This window comes from Podarcis melisellensis, assembly GCF_964234715.1.
Source record: "Podarcis melisellensis genome assembly, chromosome: 10".
Classification (NCBI taxonomy): Eukaryota; Metazoa; Chordata; class Lepidosauria; order Squamata; family Lacertidae; genus Podarcis; species Podarcis melisellensis.
Window position 1 is genome coordinate 3,497,088 of NC_138542.1, and position 27,681 is coordinate 3,524,768.

Below are 27,681 nucleotides of genomic sequence, written 5' to 3' on the forward strand. Positions count from 1 at the left end.
AATCCTGCCTTTTCAATTATTACTATTATTGTCGTAATAGTACTGCAGTGCTAAGCGGCTCTAAAATGAAAAGTATTTTCATTAGATTTGAAAATGGGCCCACCTCATGATAGCTTATTGTGTACAATAGAATCCTGATGGAATTGCACTTCCAAAAGCTGAGTGAATAGAAGAAATCACAGCATGTAACAAATGTTTTTCTGGACAATTGGTCCAATGTGGATGAAATGGCCAAGGTATTTTGCCTGTGGCTGCAAGAGCAGCACTGGTTTCTTTAAAAAGGAAATATTCCGACTGCAGTGGTGCAAACTTCACAGCTGTTCAGAAATCTATGGTACAGCCCTGCAAAATGTGTGCTGGAATGCAGGTGGAAGAGTCTACCTCAGCATTTACTGATGTAGTAATACATCAGCATAGTGTCCTCCAGATGCTGGACTACAACAAATTCCACTGGTCCCAGCTGTCACTAGTTTTATATACATGCACCATGTTTTACATGGGAAAGTATATGAAAGTACAATCTTTCATTGTTTCTAAAAGAGCATTTTTATGGAACTGCAGGTAGACAGGAGGAATTCTCCACCTGGGTCATTGTCACAGCTGCCAGTCCTCTTGTCTGGATGTTGTTCAAACACAGCACATGAAGTACTTCATCATGTCACCTTGATTAAAAAAATGGAATAGAATCATAGAACCGTAGAGTTGGAAGGCATCCCAAGGGTCATCTAGTCCAACCTCCTACAATGGAAGAATCTCAGCTCAAGCATCCAAGAGAGATGGCCATCCAACCTCTGCTTAAAAATCTCCAAGGAAAGAAAGTCCACAACCATCCAAGGGAGTTCATTCCCCCGTTGAACAGCTTATTGTCAGAAAGTTATTTCTGTTTAGTCAGGATCTGTTCTGCAATATTAAGCATTTTCTGCCTTTTCCTTTTCTTTTTACATATGCCTTGGATCAACTTTGTTTTGATTTTCATGCTGTCCTGTTCTCCATTTATGCTTTTGAGCACTTCTGCATGAGAGCATCTTCAAGTATTCTCAACAGCTTGCTTCTTTATTTTATCAATTTTTTTGTTTCAAAAATGTATGCCCCACCTAAATTTTGAGGAACTAATGAGGTACAGTATCATAACAGGTTTGATTGGTTTTTTAAAAAAAATCCCCAAGCCAAATGAAGCATTAAAAACTACAAAACAAAACAACAAACCCAAACACAGTAGTAACTCCAAAGTGGCAAGGCACCAGACCCCCCCCCCCCCAATCATCTAGAGGTCTTTTTGAAAAATGACATGTCTGAAATACCTAGAGTGGGTGTTCACCACAGACTGAGGGAGCTGGAATAAAGCTTCAGATGATGCCTAGTTAATGACTGGATCTAGCCCCATCAAAGAAGCGATTCAGTTAAATGCACTGTAAACTTCATACAGGGAAATCCAATTGGCTAAAGACAGGTCTCCACAGCGTCATCCAGTGTCAGTGTTATAATGCACATAAAGCACTTTACCAATATAGCTGAGTGTGAGAAATTTATAAAAGAAGGCGGTCCCAAGTGGTTGGTTTATTTAGCCAAGTTATACACCAAACAGTCAAAAGAAAACGTCAGCAATAACAAAAAAGTTAACTGTAAAATATAAAATTCAAAACATTAAATATTGTTCAATCAATTAACCAGTAATTCAAAATTAGTCACAGTTCAGGGAAAGCTGGATTAAACAAAAACACCAGGACCTTGAATAGTGCTTGGAAGCAAACAGACAAACAGTGCAGGTTGTACAAAACTGGAGTGATGGAATCAAAATGCCTGGCATCTGTCAGCAAGTATGTACGATTGGAAATGGCCCAAGACTTCTTTTAGGGTTCAAAGTCCTCAGTTCCATATTTATAAGCATAGATCTGGGGGCTGTACAGTTGATAACGCCTTGCATAAAAACAAAGCTTTGCACTGGACATGGTGCTGGGGCATCAGAGAAGGCAATGGTGGGGAACCTGTTGCCCTCTTAATGTTGCTGGACTGTCAGCCAGTTTAGTGCGGTTAGTGCTGGACTAAGACTTGGGAAACCAGGGTTTAAAATCTCCATTCAGCCATGAAGTTCACCTAGGGGCCATCACTGCCTCTTAGTCTAACCCACCTCAGAGGGTTGTGAGGATAAAATGTGGAGAACTATGTACAGCACCTTCACCTTGGAGAAATTGTGGGCTAGAAATGTGTTTTGTAAAAAAAAACAAAAAAAACACCACGACTGCTGGTCATGCTGGCTGGAGTTGTGAATCCAGCATCACCTGAGGACCACAGGCTCCCCATCCTTTCCCCAGGGAACATTTTATTAGCGGCCGTGCTTTCTGATTTGGGAATGCTCAAAGCTTATTTTGGGAAGCAGAGGCCTCCAAACATCTGTTCTTGTAGAGGCACTTGGAGGTAGGCTCCAACTTCCGCCTTGCAGCCTGGCCTGAGCTTTTTGAATACAGTGGTACCTCGCAAGACAAAATTAATTCTTTCTGCGAGTTTTTTCGTCTTGTGATTTTTTCATCTTGCGAAGCACGGCTTCCCATAGGTATTAACGGTTTTACGAAAAAGGAAACAAACTTGCAAGACATTTTCGTCTTGCGAAGCAAGCCCATAAGGAAATTTGTCTTGCGAAGCAACTCAAAAAACGAAAAACTCTTTCATCTTACGAGTTTTTCGTCTTACGAGGCATTTGTCTTGCGAGGTACCACTGTACTGTAGTTGACAACAGAATTATATACATGTTTACTCGGGTAAGCTGGAGCATACTCTCACAAAATGTGCATCCTGCAAGAGGAGTGCAACCTCAAGCTTGATCTTGGGCCACCTGCGCCCTGTTGTGATGGAGCAGGTTTTGCTACAGGTGCGGGCTCAGACGACTCCCTCTCGCCCCCGGGCTGCAACATCTTTCCGCCTCACGCGGTTTTCCAAGCTGCGCGTTCAGGTGCAGAAGGCACTTTTTGCGAGTTATCTTCTGAATAGCGTAGGACTAGAGAAACCATGAAACTGGGCGGGGGGCACCAGTGAGAGAGCTGCGTTGCGGGGGCTGGAAGGGGGTCGGCGGCGGCGGCGGCGGCGGAGCTCGGCTTGCCCGTGGGTCACCCCGAGCTGGCCAAGGCGAGCCGGCGGAGCCCGAGGGCGGAGCGGGAGAGGCGACCTCGGCCGCAGGCGCCCTTCCCGTCCTGGAACTGTGCAAGGGGAAAGGGACCGCAGCAGGCCCAGGCCCGACCCCGAGGCGTGAGGAGGCCTTAGGCGCCGCCTGCGCGCCGCTCCTTCTTCCCCTCCTTGCGAGGGCGGCGTCCCGGGGTCCGCGCGCCATGAGCCGAGGCCTCGGTGTCTCTCTTCGGAGCTCTTCTGGCTCCGGCGGCGAGGCCGCGCTCTCGCGAGAAGAGGCGGCGCTGCGGCTGAGGGAACCTCGCTCGCCCAGGTGAGGCGGCGGCGGCGGCGTCTCCGCCCTGGGCCGCCTCCTGCTGCTTCCTGGGCTGGAGGCGAAGGGGCGCCTGGCCTCATGCCTGCGGGGCGGGGGGCCGCGCCTGCCTCCGTCGCCCCGGACTAGCCGGCGGCGCTGGCCATGGCCCAGGCGGGCGAGGAGGAGACCGGCGGCGGCGGCAGCCAAGGGCTGAGGGCGGCGGCGGTGTCCGGCGCAGGTGAGAGAAGGGCGGCGGCGGCGGCAGCGAGCGAGCGAGCCAGTCCTTCCTCAGAAGGAGCGGCGGCTTTCGCGTCTCTCGCCGGCCTTGTGGCGGGTAGGACTAGATGACCCCTGGGGGTCCTTCCCGAGTCTGTAGGTCTGTGACTGCAAACTCGCCAGCCGCGAGGCAGCTGGATGCGGAGGGGGGCGGGAGGCGCGGGTTCCTCTCTTCCCCAGGCATTGAATTGATCGGCTGGTTGGGTTTTCAATATCCCAGCCAGGGCAGCCCCCGCGGGGGAAAGGGGGCTTTGCGGGGAAAGAAGGCGCCGCCGGGCGATAGCCAGACCCGAAGGAACTCGGCCGAATTTTCCTCTCCCCCCTTCACCCCCCAAAGAAACGGGATGGAAGAATAAGGGAAAGTGGGGCCGGTGAGCGGGATGCGAAACTTCCTCCTCCTCCTCCTCCTCCGCGCTTCGCTCCCGCGACCTTTCTTTCGCCTGCCCTACTTTCGCAACAGGTGCGTGATCTGGCTGCCGGACACGTACATTTTAAATCTGTCCGGCTGGTCTTCGTCGCGCAGAGAAGAAACTTGCTGCCAGCCTCCCTTCCTACTTCAATCTTCTCCAAATGACTTTTTTTTCTCTCGGAAAAAGCGGGGGAATAGGAAGAGGAACCTGCAGCGATGCTTTAGGAATCCCCTCTGGAGCTTTTAAAATGTGTCTTGGTGGAACTCCAGGTTTCTGAAATAAGTGACTAGCCGTGACTTCAGTTGGATACATAAACTAATACTTGTTGTGTATTTTATGTTTGACAGAGGAGGTTAAAATCAGTCCCAATCTGGGTGTGTTTTCTACATTGTTTAACTGAAATATTGGGATGCATTAAATGCTGTTATATGCAGTCCAAATGCACTTTTCTGTTAATAGTCTATAGAACTATAGATATATGCAGATGGATAAATAGTTTTATCATTTGGCTGGAGCTGTTCTGTAATCGGAGTCACATATCCTTGGAGGTCCTGATTCTTGGTGTACAATATGCTGCAATTTTATCTACAGTTAATTTTAAAATATGTTTTTATTCCTTAGCTTTTTAATAAATTTGTATGTGTCAAGATAATTTTTTGCCATGCTGTGGTACTTTAGGTTATGGATTATTTTTGTGTATGTTAATATCCCTTGTTCTTTAAATCTGAGGGTCAAGTGATATATAGAACAATGTTAAAGTGTATAGCTTCCTTCTTAATACTTCAAAGTTGTCTGTTGCCAAAATTTAAATCTAGAAATGTATATGCTAATTGTGTTCCAATTTGAGATGGTTTTCTGTTGTTGTCATTTCTATTTTACTTCATACTAGAAAAGTAGCATATATACCGTAAGTTTTGTCTTCAAAAAGTAGGTCAAGTCCTATCTTGTTTCGAGGCTGGTATTTTCCTTGCAAAGTTGATGACTGGATTGTTTAATTTTCCAGTTTTCACCTATTAAGAAATAGTTATCAAAAACAAACAAACTATAGGCCATGTTACTGATCTCCAAGAAAAAATCCAGCTCCTAAAACGTACTGGATCTTTCTACACCCTCCTTTTCTGATGCTGAACTAAACAAGGTGGATCAGCTAGAGCAAGGATGGGGAATTACTTTGGGCTCTATGGCTGTGGGACGCGGGTGGTGCTGTGGTCTAAACCACTGAGCCTTGGGCTTGCCAATCAGAAGGTCAGTTCGAATCCCCGCAACGGGGTGAACTTCTGTTGCTCGGTCCCTGCTCCTGCCAACCTAGCAGTTCGAAAGCATGTCAAAGTGCAAGTAGATAAATAGGTACCGCTCCAGCGGGAAGGTAAATGGCGTTTCCGTGCGCTGCTCTGGTGTCGGTGTTCCATTGCGCCAGAAGTGGCTTAGTTATGCTGACCCGGAAGCTGTCTGCAGACAAATGTCGGCTCCTTGGCCTATAGAGTAAGATAAGTTCCGCAACCTAAGAGTCGTCCGCAACTGGACCTAACAGCCAGGGGTACCTTTACCTTTATAATTTAAAGATCATCTTCCATGAACATGTTTTAACAACGAGTCCGCAAGTGACTGTGGAGGCCAATTCTGGTTCCACACATTCTTCCACAATGGGGACATAGGTTTCTAGGCGGGAGCTGATTGTGGTGAGGGTTTGCCAAACGTGCCTTCCTCTCAGCATGTTTCTCCCTTTCATCCTGAGTTCTAGCATCTTCAAAGTCCATGACACCTTTGGTAAAGGCTGTTCTCCAATTGGAACGCTCGCAGGCCAATGTTTCCCAGTTGTTAGTGTTTATACTACTTTTTTTGGATTTGCCTTGAGAACCTCTTTTGTTGAGCACCAGCATTTTGCTTTCCATTTTTAACTTCAGAATACAGTAGTTGCTTTGGAAGACGATAATTAGGCATGACCAGCCCAACAAAGTTGATGTTGAAGAATCATTTTTTCTTGATCTTTGCTAAGTACACTGGCATTAGTTCGTCTGTCTTCCCAAGTGATATGTAAAATTTTTCGGAGACACTGTTGATGGAATCTGTCAAGGAGTTGGAGATGGCGTTTATAAGTGGCCCGTGTTTCATAAGCATACAGTAAGGTTGGTAGTCCTATAGCTTTGTAAACAAGCATTTGGGTTTCCATGCAAATGTCCTAGTCCTCAAACACACTGCCCTTCAGTCGGGAGAAACCTACACTCACCAAGCTAAGGCAATGCTGGATTTGGGCATCAATTTCGGCCCTTGTGGAAAGGTAACTTAAATCATCAACATTTTCCAACATTACACCACTGAGTTGGATTTGTCGTGCTACAGATGGGTTTTTTGTGCTTGTTGGTGTAGCACTTTGGTTTTTTGGATGTTGAGCATAGGCCAAGCTTTCCATAGGCTTCTGCAAAGATATTTAGGATGGTTTGAGGTCATCCTCTGAGTGTGCACACACTACGCTGTCATTAGCATATTGAAGCTCTATGATGGAAGTTATGGTAACCTTACTCATTGCTTTCAGCCTGCTCAAATTAAAGAGCTTTCCATCTGTTCGATATGATTTTTACCCCAGTGGAGAGTTTCCCTTCGACAATGTGTAGCATCATGGCAATGAAAATAATAAATAGGAAGGATTTTGTTGATAAGATGTTTGAGAAAGGAATTAAGGTGGGTTTGGTAAAAAGACATTAAAGGACTAAGTAAAAATGAATTGATGAAAGAGAGAATGTAAAGATACAGTACTGTATGTTAAAATAAATTATTAAGATAAAAATTAGGTTAGAAGGATTTGCTGAAACAACAATTTAAACTAGAATACAAAAATGGGAGGTGCGAGGAGGTTCAAGGAAATAAGTAAAGGAAGGAAGTTATGTAAAGGTTTGATTTGTTTCTTTTTTCTTTTTTCTTCTTTTTTTTAATGATTGTATGTTTTCTATGGGTTTTTTTTTATAAAAAAAGAATTTGAAACTCCCACTCAGCCATGAAGCTCGCTTTGCGCCCTTGAAACAGTCATTTATCTTAGCCCACCTCACAGACTTGTGAGGATAAAAAGGGAATGAGAACCATAAAAAGGGCCTTGATCTTTTTCAACAGCAATCCATTTAAGCATTTAATACCAGTGGCACCAACCTTACCCCCATATTCCCCCAACCACAGTAATCACTTCTCCCTGCATATTGCTTCCACAACTCCCCACCTCTCTGTCCCACTGCGGCATTTCCCGGGGGGGGGGGGGACATACCCAGAAATTGGAGAACCACACTCCACTTGTGAAGCACACAGTGAATATTTCTCTCCCCCATTCCCCTGTGAAATGTTACAAAAACAGCCAAAAAACATTTGGGCAACTTGAAATATATTAAAAATTTACACCAGTAATTGCATAATTTGTAATGTTGCATTTACACAGGCAAAAAAGAAGTGATGAAACACTGGAAATAAAAACACACAAAGCCAGGAATTCAGGTGCACACACCAACACTGTTGTTTGATTGCTATGAAAATTCAGGAGTGGAATGTAGTAAACACAAACAAGCTTCACACACAGACATGCATTTGTGTGTGTGCACATGCTGTTCAGCTTGTCATTGTTTTTGCTTACTGCCTGCAGGGACAGACTTTGGTAATATGGTACCCTGAGTGGGGACATAATTTGCCCCCACCCTGCCATCCAAACATTCTTATTTTCAGAATAATTCCTAATGGTACAGTTAGTTTTGTATGGATCTTCTCAGTAGGTACCCATATAAATAGCTGTTGTTGTTGTTGTTGTTGTTGTTGTTGTTGTTGTTGTTACTGTTGTTGTTACTGTTGTTATTACTACTACTATTTTGTGTCCCCTTCGTTCAGCACCATGTGTGGGGGAACTACCTGCATTGCCCTAAATCTGGTGCAGCTGCCTGCCTTGGGCCAGTTACTAACTATCAGCTGAACTTATCTCTTATGGCTGCTGTGAAGATATAGAAGGTGGCTGCAAAAGGGGACTTCTTTCTTGCATTATAGACCAGTGGCGTAGCGTGGGGGGTGCGGGGGGGGCCGGCCGCACCGGGCGCAACATCTGGGGGGGTGCGCTCGCACTCGCAGCTCTCTGCCCCTACTAAAATCCACGGGTTAGGGGGCGCAAATTACTTGCCTTGCCCCGGGTGCTGACAACCCACGCTACGCCACTGTTATAGACATCAGTTTTTGCTTCCTTTAGTTAAACTCATTGTACTTTAAAGGGGCATTTTTTCCCCTGTCCCCAAATTAGTACACCTCCAAGGCTTCAACCAGTCTTAATCTGGCCTATTTTTTGTGTGCTTAGATGCAAAAACCCAATTGTATGCAAATGAGTTCACTCCCATGTTGCTATAGCATGCCCAAGGGTAAAGCATCACCATAAACCCTTATCTGGCCCCCCTCACAAGAAAACCTAGGCTGCAATCTTCTACCCACTTACCTGGGAGTAAAGGTAAAGGTACCCCTGCCCGTACGGGCCAGTCGTGTCCGACTCTGGGGTTGCGTGCTCATCTTGCTCTAGACGCTGTGAGCTGGCGCCGTCCGAAGACACTTCCGGGTCACGTGGCCAGCGTGACAATGCTGCAGCTGGCGAGCCAGCACCAGCGCAGCACACGGAAACGCCGTTTACCTTCCCGCTATAAAGCACTCCCTATTTATCTACTTGCACCCGGGGGTGCTTTCGAACTGCTAGGTGGGCAGGAGCTGGGACCGAACAACGGGAGCTCACCCCGCCGCGGGGATTCAAACCGCCAAACATGGGATCGGCAAGCCCTAGGCGCTGAGGTTTTACCCACAGCGCCACCCGTGTCCCTAACCTGGGAGTAAGACTCGTTAAACATGTACTGAGAGTTAACAATACAGTTTTTTTGTTTTTTTTAATTGCCTGGCGTTTAGAAGACATGCCTTAGCCCCTTTGCAGCATTTTCAGTTTGCATGTGCTTTTTCTGTTTCTTTGCAAGGGTGGAAGATTCTTTAGCACTCACCCACATTTACTCTGTAGTAGAATCAGCAGATAATAATTTAAAGGGAGTACCTGATCTCAGATGGAGATTACAAGATTGGCTAAAAACACTGAAAGCAGCCAGTCTGGTTTATCTCACAATAATCATTTAGAAGGTTAAGACTTGTCTACATAGCAGTTAACACCAAAGTTTAGGGACATTGCCATTCAAATAGTGTGTGTGTGTCACATCATGTGATTGAGGAATGGAGCTTACCTGCCCCCCTATTTTATTCAAGTTTTATTCAGAACATGTGTATTCTTTGTACCTCCTTCTTGGCACTCCGCCTGTTGGCAGATTAATATTCTTCATTTGCCTGATTTGATAAAATTTGTTTATTGGACATGTTGTAATCTAGAGAAAAACCAAGTGTTGAAATACTTGAATTATGTGCAATAACAGCTATGTGTAGAACAAGGGCTTGCTTATATATAATATTAGGCAGAAATGGCTACCAGTTTGTATATTTGTAGGACTTTATTGTATTTTGTATTTTGAAACTATTGGTTTTGTTTTGTCATTTTGGAAATTTATCCAGATAAAATAAAAATCATAACAGCAGTCTAAAGATAGGAGCCACGTGATCCATATAATCGGTTCTGGATTGGGTATAATGGTAAACCATAGTTTATTTCTGTGGGCATGGACTGAAAGCTTATGCACTCCCCCTTTTGATGCAGCTGCAAGGAGGGCAGTAGAAATCCAATTCCATTTGAAACTAACTTCAGTTTGTAGGGTTTTTTTCCAAACTAGGGCAGAATGTTTAAACCTGTGTTTCTCAAATTTTAGGCTCCAGCTGTTGCTGGAATACAACTCCCATCACCCCTAGCTAGCAGGATCAGTCAGGGATTTTGGGAGTTATAGTCCAACAACAGCTGGATACCCAAGTTTGAGAAACACTGGTTTAAACTACAGTTTGTCCAAACAAGCTTAGATATTTTAACTATGGGTTCTGATTCTGGTATGTGTGAACAAACCATAGTTTCAACTGGCTGCATGTCCTGGTTGTGAGACAGCAAAAAAGTAGAATTAGTTTAAAATGGAAGCACCTATTTCTGATCTTCTTGCATTTGTGCTGCAGGAGCAGAGGGTAGGAGGAGCCAGCTTTTGCATGTAATGCTAAATTATGATTTTTTTTCTTACGGACAAACTACTCCATCATCTACCTCCTAACACAATAAACTGCCAAAAGCTTTCCTAAAAACTAAACTTTCTTAAAACTGGACAATCATACAGATTTCCTTGAGGAACGAGTTTTATTTACTCTAGAATCACCACAGAAAAAGCTGCACTCTGCATTATAAAGTTAGGCTGCAACCTGAAGGAAAGATGAGAGCCTGCAAGGTGTGGATAAGAATGTATGGGTAAAAAAAAAAATCCCATTAACAATTCTAAAGGAAGTGGCAGAAGGATATTTCTAGATTTGTTTGGCAGGGCAAAAAGCCCAGAATAAAATTTAAAATATTAACAGATGCGAAAGAAAGGGGGGGGTTGCCCTGCCGGACTTTAAACTCTACTACGAATCAGCAGCATTTTGCTGGTTGAGAGATTGGCTGCTTCTAGAATCCAAGGTCTTTGTTCAGACCATGGTTTTAAGTTTGGTGATAAGTTGCAATTCTTATCCCTTCATTATTATCAAGTAAGAGAGGCAAATTCTTTGCAACTTTGGTGATAAGTTGCAATTCTTATCCTTTCATTATTATCAAGTAAGAGAGGCAAATTCTTTGCAACTTATCACCAAACTTAAAACCATGGAGAAACCTGGTCTGAACAAAGACCTTGGATTCTTATCTCATTATACATGACAAAGCCATTTTTCACCTTTTCACCCCTTGCTTTTTCCTGTATGACCTATTGCAGTCGTTAAGAGTCGTCAGCAGGCTCATCACAGCTATCTGCCAATCACCCATTCCCACCACCCTTCTGAGTAATACCCCTCCCCACCTTCTCACTATATAGAAGGGTCTGGAAACTTCTGTTTCAGTATATCTGAAGAAGTGTGCATGCACACGAAAGCTCATACCAAGAACTGACTTAGTTGGTCTTTAAGGTGCTACTGGAAGGAATTTTTTTTATATTTGTGGTATGACAAGGTTAAAGCGCACCAAGCTTTTAAATACCATATTGTCAGGAAAGCATTATTTAATGTCTGGATAAGGTACAAAGATTTATTGGAAAACAAGACCCCAAGGTGGTTGTCACCCATGGAAGCAAAGGCTCTGAAAAGACTCAATATGGAGGCCAAATGGCCGAAATATTGGGAGATATTAGAATTAGAAGGAGATAAACTGAAATTGCAGAGTTTTGAGAAATTAAAGGACAAAGTGCAAGATTGGCTTCATTATTATCAAGTAAGAGAGGCCTATAATTTGGACAAAAAGTTGGGTTTCCAGGTGGAAAAATCAAAATTGGAAACAGAACTGTTAGAACCTAAAACTAAGATCCTTTCAAGAATGTATAACTTGCTGTTGAAATGGAACACTCAGGATGAAACAGTCAAATCAGCCATGATTAAATGGGCACAGGACATAGGTCATAACATTTTGTTTGCTGACTGGGAAAAGTTATGGACCACCGGTATAAAATTCACGGCATGTAATGCCCTAAGAGAGAATATTATGAAAATGATTTATAGGTGGTACATGACCCCAGTCAAGCTTGCTAAAATTTATCACCTGCCTGATAATAAATGTTGGAAATGCAAAGAGTCTGAGGGTACATTCTTTCACCTATGGTGGACGTGCCCAAAGATTAAGGCTTTCTGGGAAATGATATATAATGAACTGAAAAAGGTATTTAAATATACCTTCCTTAAGAAACCAGAGGCCTTTCTCTTGGGCATAGTCCGACAATTGGTGTTAAAGAAGGATAGAACGTTTTTTATGTACGCGACAACAGCAGCAAGAATACTCATTGCAAAGTATTGGAAGACACAAGATTTGCCCACCTTGGAAGAATGGCAGATGCAAGTGATGGACTATATGGAGTTGGCAGAAATGACTGGCAGAATTCGAGACCTGGGAGAAGAATCAGTGGAAGAGGACTGGAAGAAGTTTAAAGACTATCTGCAGAAACACTGCAAAGTTTATGAATGTTAAAATATGTTGGATTTGGAAATAATAAGGCATTAGTGACATAGCTTAAAAAGTATGCAAAATGTAATAGAAAAGGAGGAAAGATTAAAGTGATATTATGTCGAAAGTAAATAATATTATAAAGGTGATTAAGTACGAGGAGAAAAGATTGGTGACATAATAGAATGAGATCTGAAAGAGGGTAAGGATTTGCTGTATCTGATTGGGTAAAGAGGACCACAAAAAAGGGAGGCGTGATGAAGTCAAGTAATAATAATAATAATAATAATAATAATAATAATTTATTATTTATACCCCGCCCATCTGGCTGAGTTTCCCCAGCCACTCTGGGCGGCTCCCAATCAGTGTTAAAAACAGTACCGCATTACATATTAAAAACTTCCCTGAACAGGGCTGCCTTAAGATGTTTTCTGAATGTCAGGTAATTCTTTATCTCTTTGACATCTGATGGGAGGGCGTTCCACAGGGCGGGCGCCACTACCGAGAAGGCCCTCTGTCTGGTTCCCTGTAGCCTCACTTCTCGCAATGACGGAACCGCCAGAAGGCCCTCGGCACTGGATCTCAGTGTCCGGGCTGAACGATGGGGGTGGAGACGCTCCTTCAGGTATACAGGACCGAGGCCGTTTAGGGCTTTAAAGGTCAGCACCAACACTTTGAATCGTGCACGGAAACGTACTGGGAGCCAGTGCAGATCTCTCAGAACCGGTGTTATGTGGTCCCGGCGGCCACTCCCAGTCACCAGTCTAGCTGCCGCATTCTGGATTAATTGCAGTTTCCGGGTCACCTTCAAAGGTAGCCCCACGTAGAGCGCGTTGCAGTAGTCCAAGCGTGAGATAACTAGAGCATGCACCACTCTGGCGAGACAGTCCGCGGGGAGGTAGGGTCTTAGCCTGCGTACCAGGTGGAGCTGGTAGACAGCTGCCCTGGACACAGAGTTAACCTGCGCCTCCATGGACAGCTGTGAGTCCAAAATGACTCCCAGGCTGCGCACCTGGTCCTTCAGGGGCACAGTTACCCCATTCAGGACCAGGGAAAGGAAGAAAGGAAGTTAATTAAGTATGATCGAAAAAGCTGGAGTTTTTATGTTTTTGTACTTGGTTGGGTGGAATTTTTCCTTACTGTATTTTATAGTTTTGTGTTTTGATCTGTTCTATGTGTTACTTTTGATTATGCTTTATTTCTTTTTACATTTTTTTCTACTTCTGTGGTGGTTATGTACTTTTATATTTTGTAAAAACCTAATAAATATATATTTTAAAAAAAATTCTGCAGGATGTTGTGATCCATTGTAGATACAGGGTGTAAAAAAAAATTGGGTCATTCAGGGATGCCTGGATTTGAGTCACAGTAATCTGTTTACTTTCCCTAAAACGGAAGCACAGTTGGCCCTTATATTTACTGAAATATTCCAAGATTAAACATCTACAACAGTGGGTGGTAAACCTTTTTGTTGCTTACCAGCTATCACAAGGGTGCTAGAAGGTACTGTATGTTAATAAGGCAAATGCTGTAATGGTCTTAAGTACTTTCTTATGTGTTCATTATATTGAAGTGCTGAGAATAAGAGCTTCATTCACGCAAGCAAGGCATGCTCAGTCCAGTTTAGCCTTATCATTTTCCACATCATTCAAGTTGCTGCATATTTCTGATGAATTATAATTCTCAATCTTCTCTTTACATGCAAATATAGTTGCTTGTACTGTGAGAGAACAGCGGCAAATTAAGAAGTATCTGATTATTTAGTCAAGTTTCTTTCCCTCATGTTTATTTGACTCCACCCTCTGATTAACTACTTGATCATGCAAATGAAATAGGTAAATGTTGAACCAAGATAAGGAAGGGGCAGTTAATCTGGGAAACTGTGTGTAAGCAGGTCTATCATTAGCATTGATATGTGTAATGAAAAATAAATGTTAGTTTTTAAGTTTGCCCAAGACTCTTCATTGCTGTTTTTTGCAGCAAAATCACTGCTTCCCCTGGATGTGTTCTGCTGTTGTAATAAATTTGTTGTGAACATGAAGAAAGCATAAAGACTCTTATGTGGCCTTATATGCAGAGAGTTTAGGTATTCATTCTGGGTTGGAAAACCTTTTATCTGTAGTTGCAGTGTATTTTGTTAATTATTTTTAAATGTTTTTGAGTACTTGTTTCAATATTTCCTGTAAAGTGCTTAGAGATTATTACAATCAAACAGTATATAGATTTTGTTAATTAGGTAAGTAAATTTAGGCATTCAGTGAGGGGTTGCATGACAGACAGGCAGACAGACATTTTAATTCTTATTGAGTTGTGGTATGCACAGCATAGTGTGGAGAAGAAAAGGCCAGGTGTTTAAAATGATGTGAATGCTTCAGGCAGTCACTTTTCCGTAGCCATTGTAGGTTGGGTTTGCAGCAGCAGGAGTTATGTGGAAAGTTATACTAAAAGCTAATCCTCTTTCAGATGGTTTTCAGCCAGCTCTGGAAGGGATTGTACTTTATCTAACGTCCTGGGAGTGATATTAGGTTTGTCATTCTCTTAAGGGTCAAGTAATTTTGGTGGCACAAAGAAACTTCTGTCATTTGACAGGCTCATATGCTAACAGCAACCTCTCCTAGACTGAGCTAGCCTAGCCACAGTTGTATTTGCCTTGGTAACTGATATGAGGCTGCTTTCGAAGACAATTCAGCAACTGTAGATAGCCCAGAACACTGTTCCTAGGCTGATAATAGGAGTTAGGTGAAGAGAAAATAATTTGTGTTTATTTCAACAACTCTACCGGCTTCCAGGAACTTTCTGAGCTCAGGTCCAGAGTGCTAGTCATAACCTTTAAAGCCCTGCACAGCTCTGGATCCAAATATTTGTTGGACTGCCTTTTTCTGCATCAGTCTACCGATTCCTTAAGATCATTATTTAAGGCCTTTCTCCTTGTGCCTCTGCAGCCTGATGTGTGGCAGAGAGCAAGCCTTTTTTTGGTGGCACCACACCTTTAAAATACTCTCCTAAAGGAGGTCCACATAGAGACTGCATTACTATCATTAAGGGCTTGTCCACACTTTCGCTTGTCCAGTGCCAAGAAAGAATGGGTCAAAATGACTTTCTGTGTTTTCTAGGCACAGATCCAAGCAGTTTTGCCTTTACCTCGCCACTTCCCCCCGGAAAACTGCTCTTCAGCGCTAAATTGGAGCAAATGTCAATCCTGAGAAAACCCAATTGATGTTTATTCATCAGCGGGTTTTCCCCAGGGAAAGCGGAAATGTGTGGATGAATCCTTAGTCACCAGGCAATCTGTTTTCCTAGGCTTAAAGGACTGTAAACATTCTTTAACTTAGTGAAGATTGTTTTTACCCATATACTGTAGTTAAATTGGCTGGCAATGTTTCAGTTTCTTTCTTTTTTTTAATAAATATTTATTAAAGATTTTCTTAATACAATAAAAAACCCCAAACAAAATAACATATACTTTTACAATAACCATACTTTCTTCGCTTCTTTGGACTTCCTCACATCTCTCGTTCCTGCGTTCCAAATTTTCAAGCTTTACCCAGCAATTTATCACCTTGTTTCAATTCTTATATTATAATTTTCCAATATTGTATCCCTAATTTTAGATAATTTAACCCAAACCTTAAAAGCTTAGTTTTAACATAATATTTATCCAAAATTTATCTTTTCTTATCTTTTCATTTATCTTCATATTCCTTTTAACTAGCTTGTTGGTGCCATATTGTTAATAATCTTACATCTTTCTTAACATTCATACAATTTACAATATTTTTGTAAATAGTCCTTAAATTTCTTCCAGTCCTCCTCCACAGCCTCTTCTCCCAGGTCTCGGATTCTGCCAGTCATTTCTGCTAGCTCCATATAGTCTATCAGTTGCATCTGCCATTCTTCCAGCGTGGGCAAATCTTGGGTTTTTCCGTGCTTGGCGACAAGTATCCTTGCTGCTGTTGTTGCATACATAAAAAATGTTCAGTCCTTCTTTAACACCTTCTGGCCGACGATGCCTAAAAGAAAGGCCTCTGGTTTCTTAGGAAAGGTATACTTAAATACCTTTTTCAACTTGTTATATATCATTTCCCAGAAAGCCTTAACTCTAGGGCAGGTCCACCAGAGGTGAAAGAACGTTCCTTGAGTTTCTTTACATTTCCAACATTTATTATCAGACAAATGGTATATTTTTGCAAGCTTGACTGGGGTCATGTACCACCTATATATCATTTTCATAATATTTTCTTTCAAGGCATTACATGCCGTGAATTTCAAACCGGTGGTCCATAACATTTCCCAGTCAGCAAACATGATATTGTACCCAATGTCCTGTGCCCATTTTATCATAGCCGATTTGACCGTTTCATCTTGTGTATTCCATTTTAGCAGCAAATTATACATTCTTGAAAGTACCTTAGTCTTAGGTTCTAATAATTCCGTTTCTAACTTTGATACTGTAGTTAAATTGGCTGGCAATGTTTCAGTTTCTTTTTAATTTCCCGTATTAGTTTGTATTTATTATTGTTGTTATTGTTGTTATTATTTTAAGTTTTACTTCTTGCTTCTTACACCATGGTTAGCAGCAAAGAGCATAAATCTTTGTTGACGGTGTGGGACATAAATTATGTAAATGGACAGATTGATTGACACAGAATAAAGAAGCATGTTTGTGATGGTGGAGCTCTTTGTATCAAGGTTATTCACGGATTTAGGTCAGCAATTTTTTTCATTTCTGTCTAGATTGGTCGGAATACAGTACATACAAAATCACTCTGTCTCAACTTTGGCACTATTTTACTATTTGCAGATAATTTTCAGATGGAAGGAAACCAGTGTGTTGCCTCTGCGTTCTCAAGCCTTATGACTCCTATAGCCCAGCCTGTCACTGCCAACTCAAGTAATACATTTGGGGTGGACTTTCCAAGAAAACGCAAAGGAAGTGATTCTGATAACCAGTAAGTTTGGGGGGGTATTTCTGCCTCACTGTAGTATAATAATACTGGATTTGTGTTAGACCTATAGTTGCTAGTGTGTGTGTGTGTACATGTTATGCATCTAACACATCTATTTTGGGAGATATTTTTGTGTATATTCAGGAGCTACATATTAAACACATGACAGAACGGTGATAATGCATTTTCAGCTTCTTGTGCTTCCAGTTCCTATTCACACCTTTATTAATCTACCATGACATATTCTGTGCCTGGAAAAGTCTGTTCTTTTCTGTGCTTCACGCCATTTCCAACTGGCTGCTCTTTGTAAACTTCTTCAAATCCCACAGTTCTCAATAATTTTCCTAAACCAACATACATTTCCATCTTTTACTCACACTGTCTGTTCTCATTCCATCTTAACGTTTTTACCTATTATATGTTCTTTCCAAGAATATAATTTGATACTTCCCTGATATTTTGAAATAATAAAACAGCAGGGCTGGAAATCAACAACTGAAAACATTATAGGATTTAATTGGAGGGGTTTACATATTTTGAAACAACAACAACAAATATTTAACCTAAAAACCATTAGATTTGGTACCAAGATTATCCTACAGAAAGAAGCCTATCTGAAGGAGGGTATCGGAATGCTCAGCTGTTTCAGGTGGCCTCCATGATGTAATGAAATTTATTCCTACTTTCCATTTGTCTAGTGTAGATTCTTCTTGCCACAGATGGTCTCAGTGAGTTAACACTATGAAAGTTTTTGTGTACATCTTTATCTTTTCCAACAATGGCATCTTACCTCATCAGATACATCATGCTGCTTCTATTTAGATTTTTCATAGAGTTGTTGAAAATCTGTTTCTGAACGACTAACTCCTATCTGAGTTCTCCAAAGTGCTTTTCATAATATCTCTTCATAATACTAAAAACTGACATAATACTAAAAGTTTTTAAGCAGAGGTTGAATGGCCATCTGCAATGCATGCTTTATCTGAGATTCCTGCACTGCAGAGGGTTGGACTAGATGACCCTCAGGTCCCTTCCAACTCTTAAGAGTCTATGACAGGACCCACTTTCTGAATGTGAGCATCTTTCAAATACCGTACTTTCTTGTTTAAGTTGGTTATGGCATCAGGGATATTTACCTGAATCTTTAGTGTGCTATATTATAAGAACTGCTGGAAAGTTGCACATCATTTTAAATTGTCAGATGATTAAAAGTAATTAACAAAAAGTTATGTCATGACAGATGTGATAAGGGAAAATGTCTATTAATTGTTAGGGTATTCTGCTATGGCTATAGCAAGGCCCAAATTGATTGTACTGGGTGGGGAACCAGTGGCATGGGCATGGGTGTAGCCTGGGGGGGGGGCGGGCTGCCTCCCCTAGACCAAATAAAACAATGGTCAGTTAGTTAAGTATTTCTAATCATGTTGGTTCGGCCCCCCTAACAAAAATTGTGGCTACATCCGTGGGTATGTGGGCTGCATCTGGTCAACACAGCCTTTCTGTTCAGCCTACTCACTTTCCAAGGCTCCACCCCCTCCTTGTCATGCTTCAACTCTCTTCTGCAGATGCCGGCTGCAGTCAGTTCACCAGCTGTCAGCATGTTCCCTTACTCAGGGAAGTAGCCATATCTGGACATTCTTTTCTGCGCTAGGAAGCACTCATACATTTCCAGGTGCCCTGGGGAGTATTCAGCAGCATGCAGCCATTTTCAAAAGTGCTCAAGTATTTCAAGAACCAGTCAGCTCCTCTCACTTCTCCCAAAGTGATAATCCCCTCTTTGGAGGCATGTTCAACAAAAAATAGTGGGGACTCTAGTTACAGGGTGGGATTCTTGCAGGAAAAGTAAGGCCAAAGAGTAATTGCAGGAAAAGAGATGCTCCATAATTCCAGTGCGGGAGGAGAGGAAAAGGAGAGGGGGGGGAGGCATAACGTTGGGAGGAAAAACAGAGATTGAGATGCAGGAAGTGAAAGGAGAAGCGAGATGTCTCTTCTGTGGAGCTGTGGATTTGGGAAGTTTGGAGAGATGGAGCTGGGTGGAAGGAAGCTGAATTTTATGCAGAAGTAAGTGGTGTGTGTATGTGCCTGAAAATGTACAGTATTTCTGTAGCTGGATTTGTTTTGCACTGTATTCCTTTTTGGGTTTCGTCCTGCATATGTCCCCCCACCCAAGTTTACACATGTGGGGAACACAGCCCTTAGACTGAAATGGGTTCCCTACTCCTGCAGTACGTGAAATAACTTTGACCACAGTTGCCCTGGGCTTTTTCAGGCTGCAGCACAATCTTTAGTACCTCTTCAGCACAATAGCCACAAAAACCAAGGAAAACTCTTGGAATCACATTACAGTGGTACTTCAGGTTAAGAACTTAATTCATTCTGGAGGTCCGTTCTTAACCTGAAACTGTTCTTAACCTGAAGCACCACTTTAGCTAATGGGGCCTCCCGCTGCCGCCGTGCCGCCGGAGCATGATTTCTGTTCTCATCCTGAAGCAAAGTTCTTAACGCAAGGTACTATTTCTGGGTTAGCGGAGTCTGTAACCTGAAGTGTCTGTAACCCAAGGTACTACTGTACTGGAATGCAGTCTTCTATGACTGGTGTTCAGGGGTAAAGAAGAAAGGCATTTTTCTTTTCTTTTTTGGCGTTCTTATGTGTCCCAGGTCTCTGCTGTAAGAAGAGTAAGGAAAACTCAGCATGATTTTCTATTGTAATTGTTTTTCATTCTTGATTTTGATGTCTTCTAAATAGTTTAAATTCTCTTTTCTCTAGGTATGCATGTGATGTTGATGATCTCCAGAGCAGGTATAATGCCTTAACGAACTAACAAGCAAATAGATAAATACAGTACTGTATTTTTGAATACCATGCTCAGAAGAGTTAAAGTGGTGGTTAAATGTATATTTGTGTTTCTACAAATTCAAAATGCTCATCAAGATCACTTAAAGACTAAATGTAAAGAACTTTCCAGAAATATAGTGTAGTTACGTAAAACAGTGTTTCTGCTTCAGATAAAATGGCTAGTATTCCTTGTTTGGCTAGTAGAGTTAACGCTGAATTTGAGAACTGAGTAGACTGCTGAACTCCACTATTTACAGGGTATAAAATAATACAAGAAGATCCACCTGAGTCAGTGGAAGATCCCACAGAGACTGGCATATCCCTAGTTCTCGTGCAGGTGTACTGGTTAGTGCAGGCTTTAATTTGTTTGCTTGAGGGGTCATGGTAGTTTTAAGAAGATAAAGTCTTAACTTTCATTTGTTAGTGTTCAGTTTAGATTTAATCCTAGATAATGTTCAGGTGAGGGACGCAGGTGGCGCTGTGGGTTAAAGCCTCAGCGCCTAGGACTTGCCGATCGAAAGGTCGGCGGTTCGAATCCCTGCGGCGGGGTGCGCTCCCGCTGCTCGGTCCCAGCGCCTGCCAACCTAGCAGTTCGAAAGCACCTCCGGGTGCAAGTAGATAAATAGGGACCGCTTACCAGCGGGAAGGTAAACGGCGTTTCCGTGTGCGGCTCTGGCTCGCCAGATGCAGCTTTGTCACGCTGGCCACGTGACCCGGAAGTGTCTCCAGACAGCATTGGCCCCTGGCCTCTTAAGTGAGATGGGCGCACAACCCCAGAGTCTGTCAAGACTGGCCCGTACGGGCAGGGGTACCTTTACCTTTACTAATGTTCAGGTGTGTGTATACATACATATATACTTCTGCAATTTAAACTTGAAAAAATGTCAAAAACTATAAATAAGAGGTTTTGACAGTCATTTATTTATCCCCTATGAATACTCAGCCCCTACTTATATTTGTATATCAATATTTTCTCCCATCTCTAGTTATTAATTGCAGAAATCAGTATGGTTCTTTCTGCGTTCTCTTGCTGTTCATATAATAACTTTGCAACATGTTACATGGAGTTCAGCTTGTTTTTATTAAGTACCCTGCACAAGATATGTCTTCTGCACTCTTTTTAGGGAGGCTCATAGCCAAACAGAGAAACGAAGAAGAGACAAAATGAATAACCTCATAGAAGAACTCTCTGCTATGATACCTCAGTGCAACCCAGTGGCCCGTAAAGTGGATAAACTCACAGTATTAAGAATGGCTGTGCAGCACTTAAAGTCATTGAAAAGTGAGTTAAGAATGGTATAAAATATCCTGTTTTAAGTGTAAAAAAGGTGTACACCAGGGCAGAGTGACTTCCACAAATAGAAATACTACAGTGTCCTATATAGGACAGATTGAGTGCCCAGCTAATGCTTTCTTTGATTGCAATATCTTTTGAGCAAGCTGCCTCTCTGTAAGGCATGAAAAGTGTCCTGGCAAGTTATACTGTTGCACTGACACAGCAATCCTTGCTTTTAGTGCTGTTGAAACAGACCATTGGATTTGATGTTAAATTTAGAACAGTTTTTCACTGCTTTAAGTATTTATGAAAACGGAACCTGAAAGATGTTAATACTGTAATTATTATTTTATTATTTATACCTGACCCATCTGACTGGGTTTCCCTAGCCACTCTGGGCAGCTCACAGCATATATCGAAATATACAAAAACACCAAACATTAAAAACTTTCCTAAACAGGGCTGCCTTCAGGTGTCTTCTGAAAGTCAGATAATTGTTTAATTCCTTGACATCTAAAGGGAGGGTGTTCCACAGGGAGGGTGCTACTACTGTGAAGGCATTCTACCATTTTCTTCTCTATGTTTATATCTGTTTAAGACTTAAAATTTGCTCTCTGTGGGTCATGGGTAGGTAAACTAAGGCCCAGGGGCCGGACCTTTCATATCAGGCCCACGGATGGTCTGGGAATCAGTGTGTTTTTACATGAGTAGAATGTGTGTTTTTTATTTAAAATGCATCTCTGCGTTACTTGTGGGACATAGGAATTCGTTCTTTTTTTCCTTTCATAACATAGTCCAGCCCCCCACAAGGTCTGAGGGACAGTGGACTGGCCCCCTACTGAAAAAGTTTGCTGACCCCTGCTGTGGAAGAGTATGGAAAAAAGAGTTTTCCATACTCTTTTGTCTCAGCTTTCACTTGCAAACCTTTATGACCAGTTTGCATTTTTAAAAGTGAAAATGCCAAGCAAGTCTTGTCATGTGAGCATATTTGTGGGGCGTTTTCCTGCTAGTAAATCAATGACTTGGTGTGAAATCTCTTTATCTGCCTTTGGTCTCCTTTTAGAAATTAATTTATCATTTATCATTTTGCAGGTTCTTCTAATTCTTACTCAGAAGTCCGCTACAAGCCTTTTTTTTTACAAGATGATGAACTTCAACAATTAATTCTTAAGGTAAGTAAAGAAAGGCCAGGAATTGAGTGTTATTTCAACAGTAATTGCTTCATACTGCATTATTAACTTTCTTTGCCTTTCTCCAAGACAACCTCAAGATGACTGATACTGATATATTAATCAAATATAATAATACATTAAGAACTATTAAAAGCTACTTCCAGGTGGTTCAAGCTGCTGCCCCTCTCCTCATTCTACATGTAAACTGAAGAGGGCATGACAGGTTTTCTATCATTTCTGCTGTCTCACAAACAAATCATCCTCCAAGATTGACTTCTTCAAATTGGATCTTTGTGGTGACAATATGAGTTTTAACGTTTTTAATCATCTGGAAGGGAGGGGCATAAACACACCTGAACCAGACCAGAAATGGAACATCCTCTCTATTATAGAGACACAACACCATGCTCACTATTGCCTGGGCTGAGGGTTTCTTCAGGCTTTCTGGGCCTTGGAGAGCCTGCTCACTCACCTCTCTGTTTCTTAGGGCCTGAAGTATTCTAGCGGGCTGCCATGCAGGGCACTCTGCTCTGCTCAGGATTCTGAAGGTCTAGCCATAACAGATGCATTAACCGTAGACCTGCTGGCCACCTACAGATTAACTGAGCACTGCAGCATGAAGGACGTACTCTGCACAGCAATGGTGTCTCCTCCAGTTTTAGTCCTCACATAAGTGCATTGCAAACCCTTAGGTTTGTCACCTCCCCCCCCCCCCATTTATTTGAATGACTTGGTTTAATTCCAATCTGTGCTTTTCTTGCCCTCTAAAATTGTTTCCTGTTTTCCTGGTCCAGTTTTGGGTTCACACAATAATCCCTATTCATATTCCTACTTTATTTTACATTCATATATATATATATATGTTCATATTGTACCAGATCCAGGAGCTCTTGGATGAAACTAATTTTCTAGTTCCATTTGAATCAGGGTTAAGGCCTGGCTTTGGTACAGAAACTGCTTTGGTTGCTCTTTATTCAGTGGCGTAGCGTGGGGGGTGCAGGGGGGGCCGGCCGCACCGGGCGCAACATCTGGGGGTTAGGGTTAGGGTGTGCAAATTCATGGGTTAGGGGGTGCAAATCCACGGGTTAGGGGGCACAAATTACTTGCCTTGCCCCGGGTGCTGACAACCCACGCCACGCCACTGGCTTTATTATTACCTCTGTTGGAAGAGAGACAGGAGAAATGTGTTCCTGTTAATTCTCCTTAACTTCTCAGCGGCTTTTGATACCATTGAACATGGTATCCTTCTGGAGCAGATGCCTGAGTTAGGGGTGCCAGGCAAAAATGTTCCTCTTTAACCAGGCCTTTAGTTGACTGACATTCAATGTCCTTTTAAAATGTGTTGGGGTGGGGGAATTACTGAGTTGTTCTTTTTTATTTATTTGTCTTTTGTGGTTTTATATTGTGCTTTTATCCTGTGAAACACCCTGAGACTTGCAATTATACGGCAGTATCCAAATTCAATCGATCAATCAATCCATACTTTGATAAGACACCAGATATGTCATCTGACTCCCGTATGGTATTCTTGTGCCACACACATGTATTATAGTCATCCCTTCAATGTCATCAGTTGTATGTTGACCAAACCTCTCTGGCAGAGGGAATGGAATTCTGTCCCTGCCTAGTGCTTCCCAGGTCCAGTCTTTGGAGAGAACAGAATATAGAATCCTGTATACCACAAAATATATAAATCCTCCCAGATATTGGTTTTAATGTATGTGCTCATTCTGATCCTGGTGGATTCAGTGAGTTTACCATTTCAATTGATTCATTGGTTGAATACTTATTCTGAACCAGTGACACTTTCTTTTAACAGTGCTTTTAAGGTTCAGTAGAGACTTTAAGATAATGCTTCAGGTTCTATTCCGGGGTTTGGTGCAGGTTCAAGTTCAGTTTGACTCCCTGCTTTAGACAATCCTGAGTTGGATCCAAGGTTCTCTTCCTAAGATAGAAAGAACCTCCCTCTGACATTAAGATAGAAAGAATGTCCCTCTGACATTGGGAGAGAAACTCTGGATCCAAGCTGTAATGATTTTAAAGATTAAAAGCCAGAATTTTGAATTGTGCTTAGGAATCCAGGAAACATGTTTTTAACTAACATAATATGTTCAAATCAATGCTGCAATCTTAAATTATTAAAACTACTGTTTACATAATTTATTTTTCTGTCTCATGAGATCTTGTTTTTTCTGCCTATAAACATGTGTGTGTTTTCTCTCTCTCTTAATTTACAGGCTGCTGATGGGTTCCTCTTTGTGGTTGGATGTGACAGAGGGAAAATCCTGTTTGTTTCAGAATCTGTTTTCAAGATCCTTAACTATGACCCAGTAGGTGACTTTGTGTACTGAATACTGAATGCAGACAGTATTTCACAGCAAAATATTTAGTATAACAGTTTCTTTACATATTACTAATTGCCCTGACAAGTGCCAACCCTACACCCTTCACCATCACACATGCATTACCATTTTTTACTTTCAGAGGTTTTTGTAAGCTGCCCTGGAGACATGGAGGACAAAGCTATTAACAGCTGCTAGCCACTGTGGCTTTGTTCTACCTCCACTGTCAGATGCTGTATGCCTCAATACCAGTTTCTGGGAACTGCAGGTGGGCAAAGTACTGTTGTTCTTCTGCCCTGCTTGCTGGCTTCCCTGAGGCATCTGATTGCTAACTGAGAACATGGTGCAGGAGTAGATAAGCCATCGACCTGATCCAGTAGGTTCTTGTTGCATTTGAAGGACAGGGTATATATTCACAAAACAAATAAACACACCTTTCACGTTAATGACTGTTGCAGGAGTTCTTCAAACACACGTGGCTCTTCCCCATTAGTAGCTGACAGTGGACAAGCTTCATCTGCATGTTGTTATAGTCGTCGTTGGCACCACCACATAGTTGTTTCCTTACCTCTAAATTTCAGAATTGCGTGATGTTACTTAAATAGTTTGCCAGCCAGTGCTCTCTGCTATAATGTGAAAATATCTGATATTGTTTAAATGCAGTTTTCTTTGAAAACAAACCCAAATGTTTGATTCAACAATCCATTATAGTGACTGTGAATGTGTGACAACACACACACACCTTAGCCCTTACAGTGGAGTACCTTTAAGTACTCAGTGTTCTTCAGTATACTTGTGTCTTTTTGTTTGTGAACGAGATTTGTAATGCACAGCTTATGAGGTAACAATGTTGTGTTCCATTAGACGAGTTTGATTGGGCAAAGTCTTTTTGACTATCTTCATCCAAAGGATGTTGCCAAAGTGAAGGAGCAACTTTCATCTTCAGATGCTTCTCCCAGAGAAAAGCTAATAGACACCAAAAGTAAGTCTTCACCTAAAATTGCTTAGATGTCATGATTTAGCTGTATGTACATATAGCCATGTTCCTGCAGTTCTTATTTATAGGAGCTAAATCATGAGTGCTTGGTTGTAATTAATGTGGAAGACTTTAAGACAACTGAAAGTGCCCCAAGAAGCATGTTTTTTGATAATGTCAAGAAATAATTTTAGATATGTAGCAAAATCAGTCATGTCATTTTTACCAGGCATGCTGGTTTATTGTGTGTGTGTTTAGTCAGTAGAAAAACCTGGTGTAGTCTAGCATAGGATAAAATGCTTAACTACCAAGAATCACTGTATTTAAAAATGTTACATGCCATTCCTAATGTAATCAGATACCGTTTCTATCATATACATTATGTAACTTGTAACTGGTTTTTGTATGAGCATCCTCAGAAACCTTTTTTTTAAATGTTCCTACCAAATTAGTGGTTAAAGCTATATGGAGTTCAAATTCAAACTTCAGTCATACTGTATCATCATGCATAACATTGGTTGGGTTGTAAAATAGATTGCTGCTTTCCCCTCTTGAGTTACTTTAACCATATTTCTTCATTTTCATATTTTAATTCATCAAAGGTTTCTAAGCTATATATGCTGAAATTTCAGAAGCAATATGAAAGTATCTTGGAAGCATGTGAAAGCTGAATAGTGTTTTTATTTCACATGCCAAGTATTTTTGTGTGTTTTGTTCCTTTTTAAACTTTAAAAGCCGGTTTGCAAGTTCACACAGATTTTCAAGCTGGGTCATCATGTCGTCTGTATTCTGGTGCTCGCCGTTCATTTTTTTGTCGAATAAAGTGTATAAAAACCACAGTGAAAGAAGAAAATGAGTCCTTGCCAAACTCAAAGACGAAAGGTATTTCTAAATAAGTGAATAATATTTTATTTCAAGTGCTGTATGTGTTAAATCATAATGTGCTTGAATTATTATTGTATGATTTGAGGCTGCTTTTCTGTACACATTTAAATAGAAGTTACTCCATTAAGTTTAATGGACTGACTTACAAGTACACATATGTTGGTTTGCACTGTAAGTGATGTAAAATTGTAGAATCCAGGAGAATAATATGCTTCTGGAAACATGAAATGGTTTCCTGAAAGGCACTGAATAGGATTTAAGTTACCAGGACTACAGCAAATATAAAGGTTTCTCAAAAGCTGTTAAGAAATTGGGCAAGCTCTGCAATTGCACAGTGTGTGCCTGAATCATTCTTTTTTTAAACGTCTGTAGAAACTTGCATACATAGGACAATGACAATATTTTTAGTAGAATATTGTACAGCTGGTTTCCTTAAATTTAACCATTTTTATTGGTTTAATTGTGAGACCACATACCTCATTTTAAAAAATGCAGCTTCAACCTCAGCTTTCCCCCATTCTTACTTACCGTATTTTTCGCCCTATAGGACGTACTTTTTCCCCTCCAAAAAAGAAGGGGAAATGTGTGTGCGTCCTATGGGGCGAATGCAGGCTTTCGCTGAAGCCTGGAGAGCGAGAGGCGTCAGTGCGCACCGACCCCTCTCGCTCTCCAGGCTTCAGGAAGCTATCCGCTAACCCTGGGAGACCCAGCTCTCCCAGGGCTAGCGGAGAGCTTGCCTGCACCCAGAAGCTTGGGGTGCGCTGAGCTCAGCACGCCCCAGGCTTCGGGCTTCGCGCAGCTCTCTACTAGCCATGGGAGAGCTGCACAAAGTCGTGCAGCTCTCCCATGGCTTGCGGATAGCAGCCTGTTCTGGGGGCTGGGGTCGGGGGAAGCTCGGGCTCCCCTCGTTCCAGCCCCGCACCTGGGGGAAATAATTTTTTAGAGGGGAAATATTTTTTTTCTTTATTTCCTCCCCAAAAAACTAGGTGCGCCCTATGGGGTGAAAAATACAGTAATTGTACGAGTGTATTTCAAAATATGATCTTCTTAAAATGTTACAGCTG

General features: G+C 41.8%; 1 protein-coding gene across 3 annotated transcripts in view; it reads left to right on the top strand.

Moving 5' to 3' along the window:
- Positions 1-1,097: 1,097 nt before the first annotated feature.
- BMAL2 (basic helix-loop-helix ARNT like 2) overlaps positions 1,098-27,681 on the top strand; it is a 40,625-nt gene continuing 14,041 nt past the window's right edge. The window contains exons 1-8 of one of the 3 annotated variants that reach the window (XM_081927742.1): positions 1,098-1,134; positions 16,986-17,133; positions 19,898-19,930; positions 21,091-21,248; positions 22,335-22,414; positions 24,652-24,744; positions 25,621-25,738; positions 26,468-26,614. In XM_081927742.1, coding sequence (XP_081783868.1) covers positions 1,113-1,134; positions 16,986-17,133; positions 19,898-19,930; positions 21,091-21,248; positions 22,335-22,414; positions 24,652-24,744; positions 25,621-25,738; positions 26,468-26,614 — 799 coding nt within the window. In that variant the 5' untranslated portion in view covers positions 1,098-1,112. Of the gene's footprint in view, positions 1,135-3,559; positions 3,651-16,985; positions 17,164-19,897; positions 19,931-21,090; positions 21,249-22,334; positions 22,415-24,651; positions 24,745-25,620; positions 25,739-26,467; positions 26,615-27,681 lie in introns of those variants that run through there. The other 2 variants (XM_081927741.1, XM_081927743.1) reach the window with 2 other exon arrangements.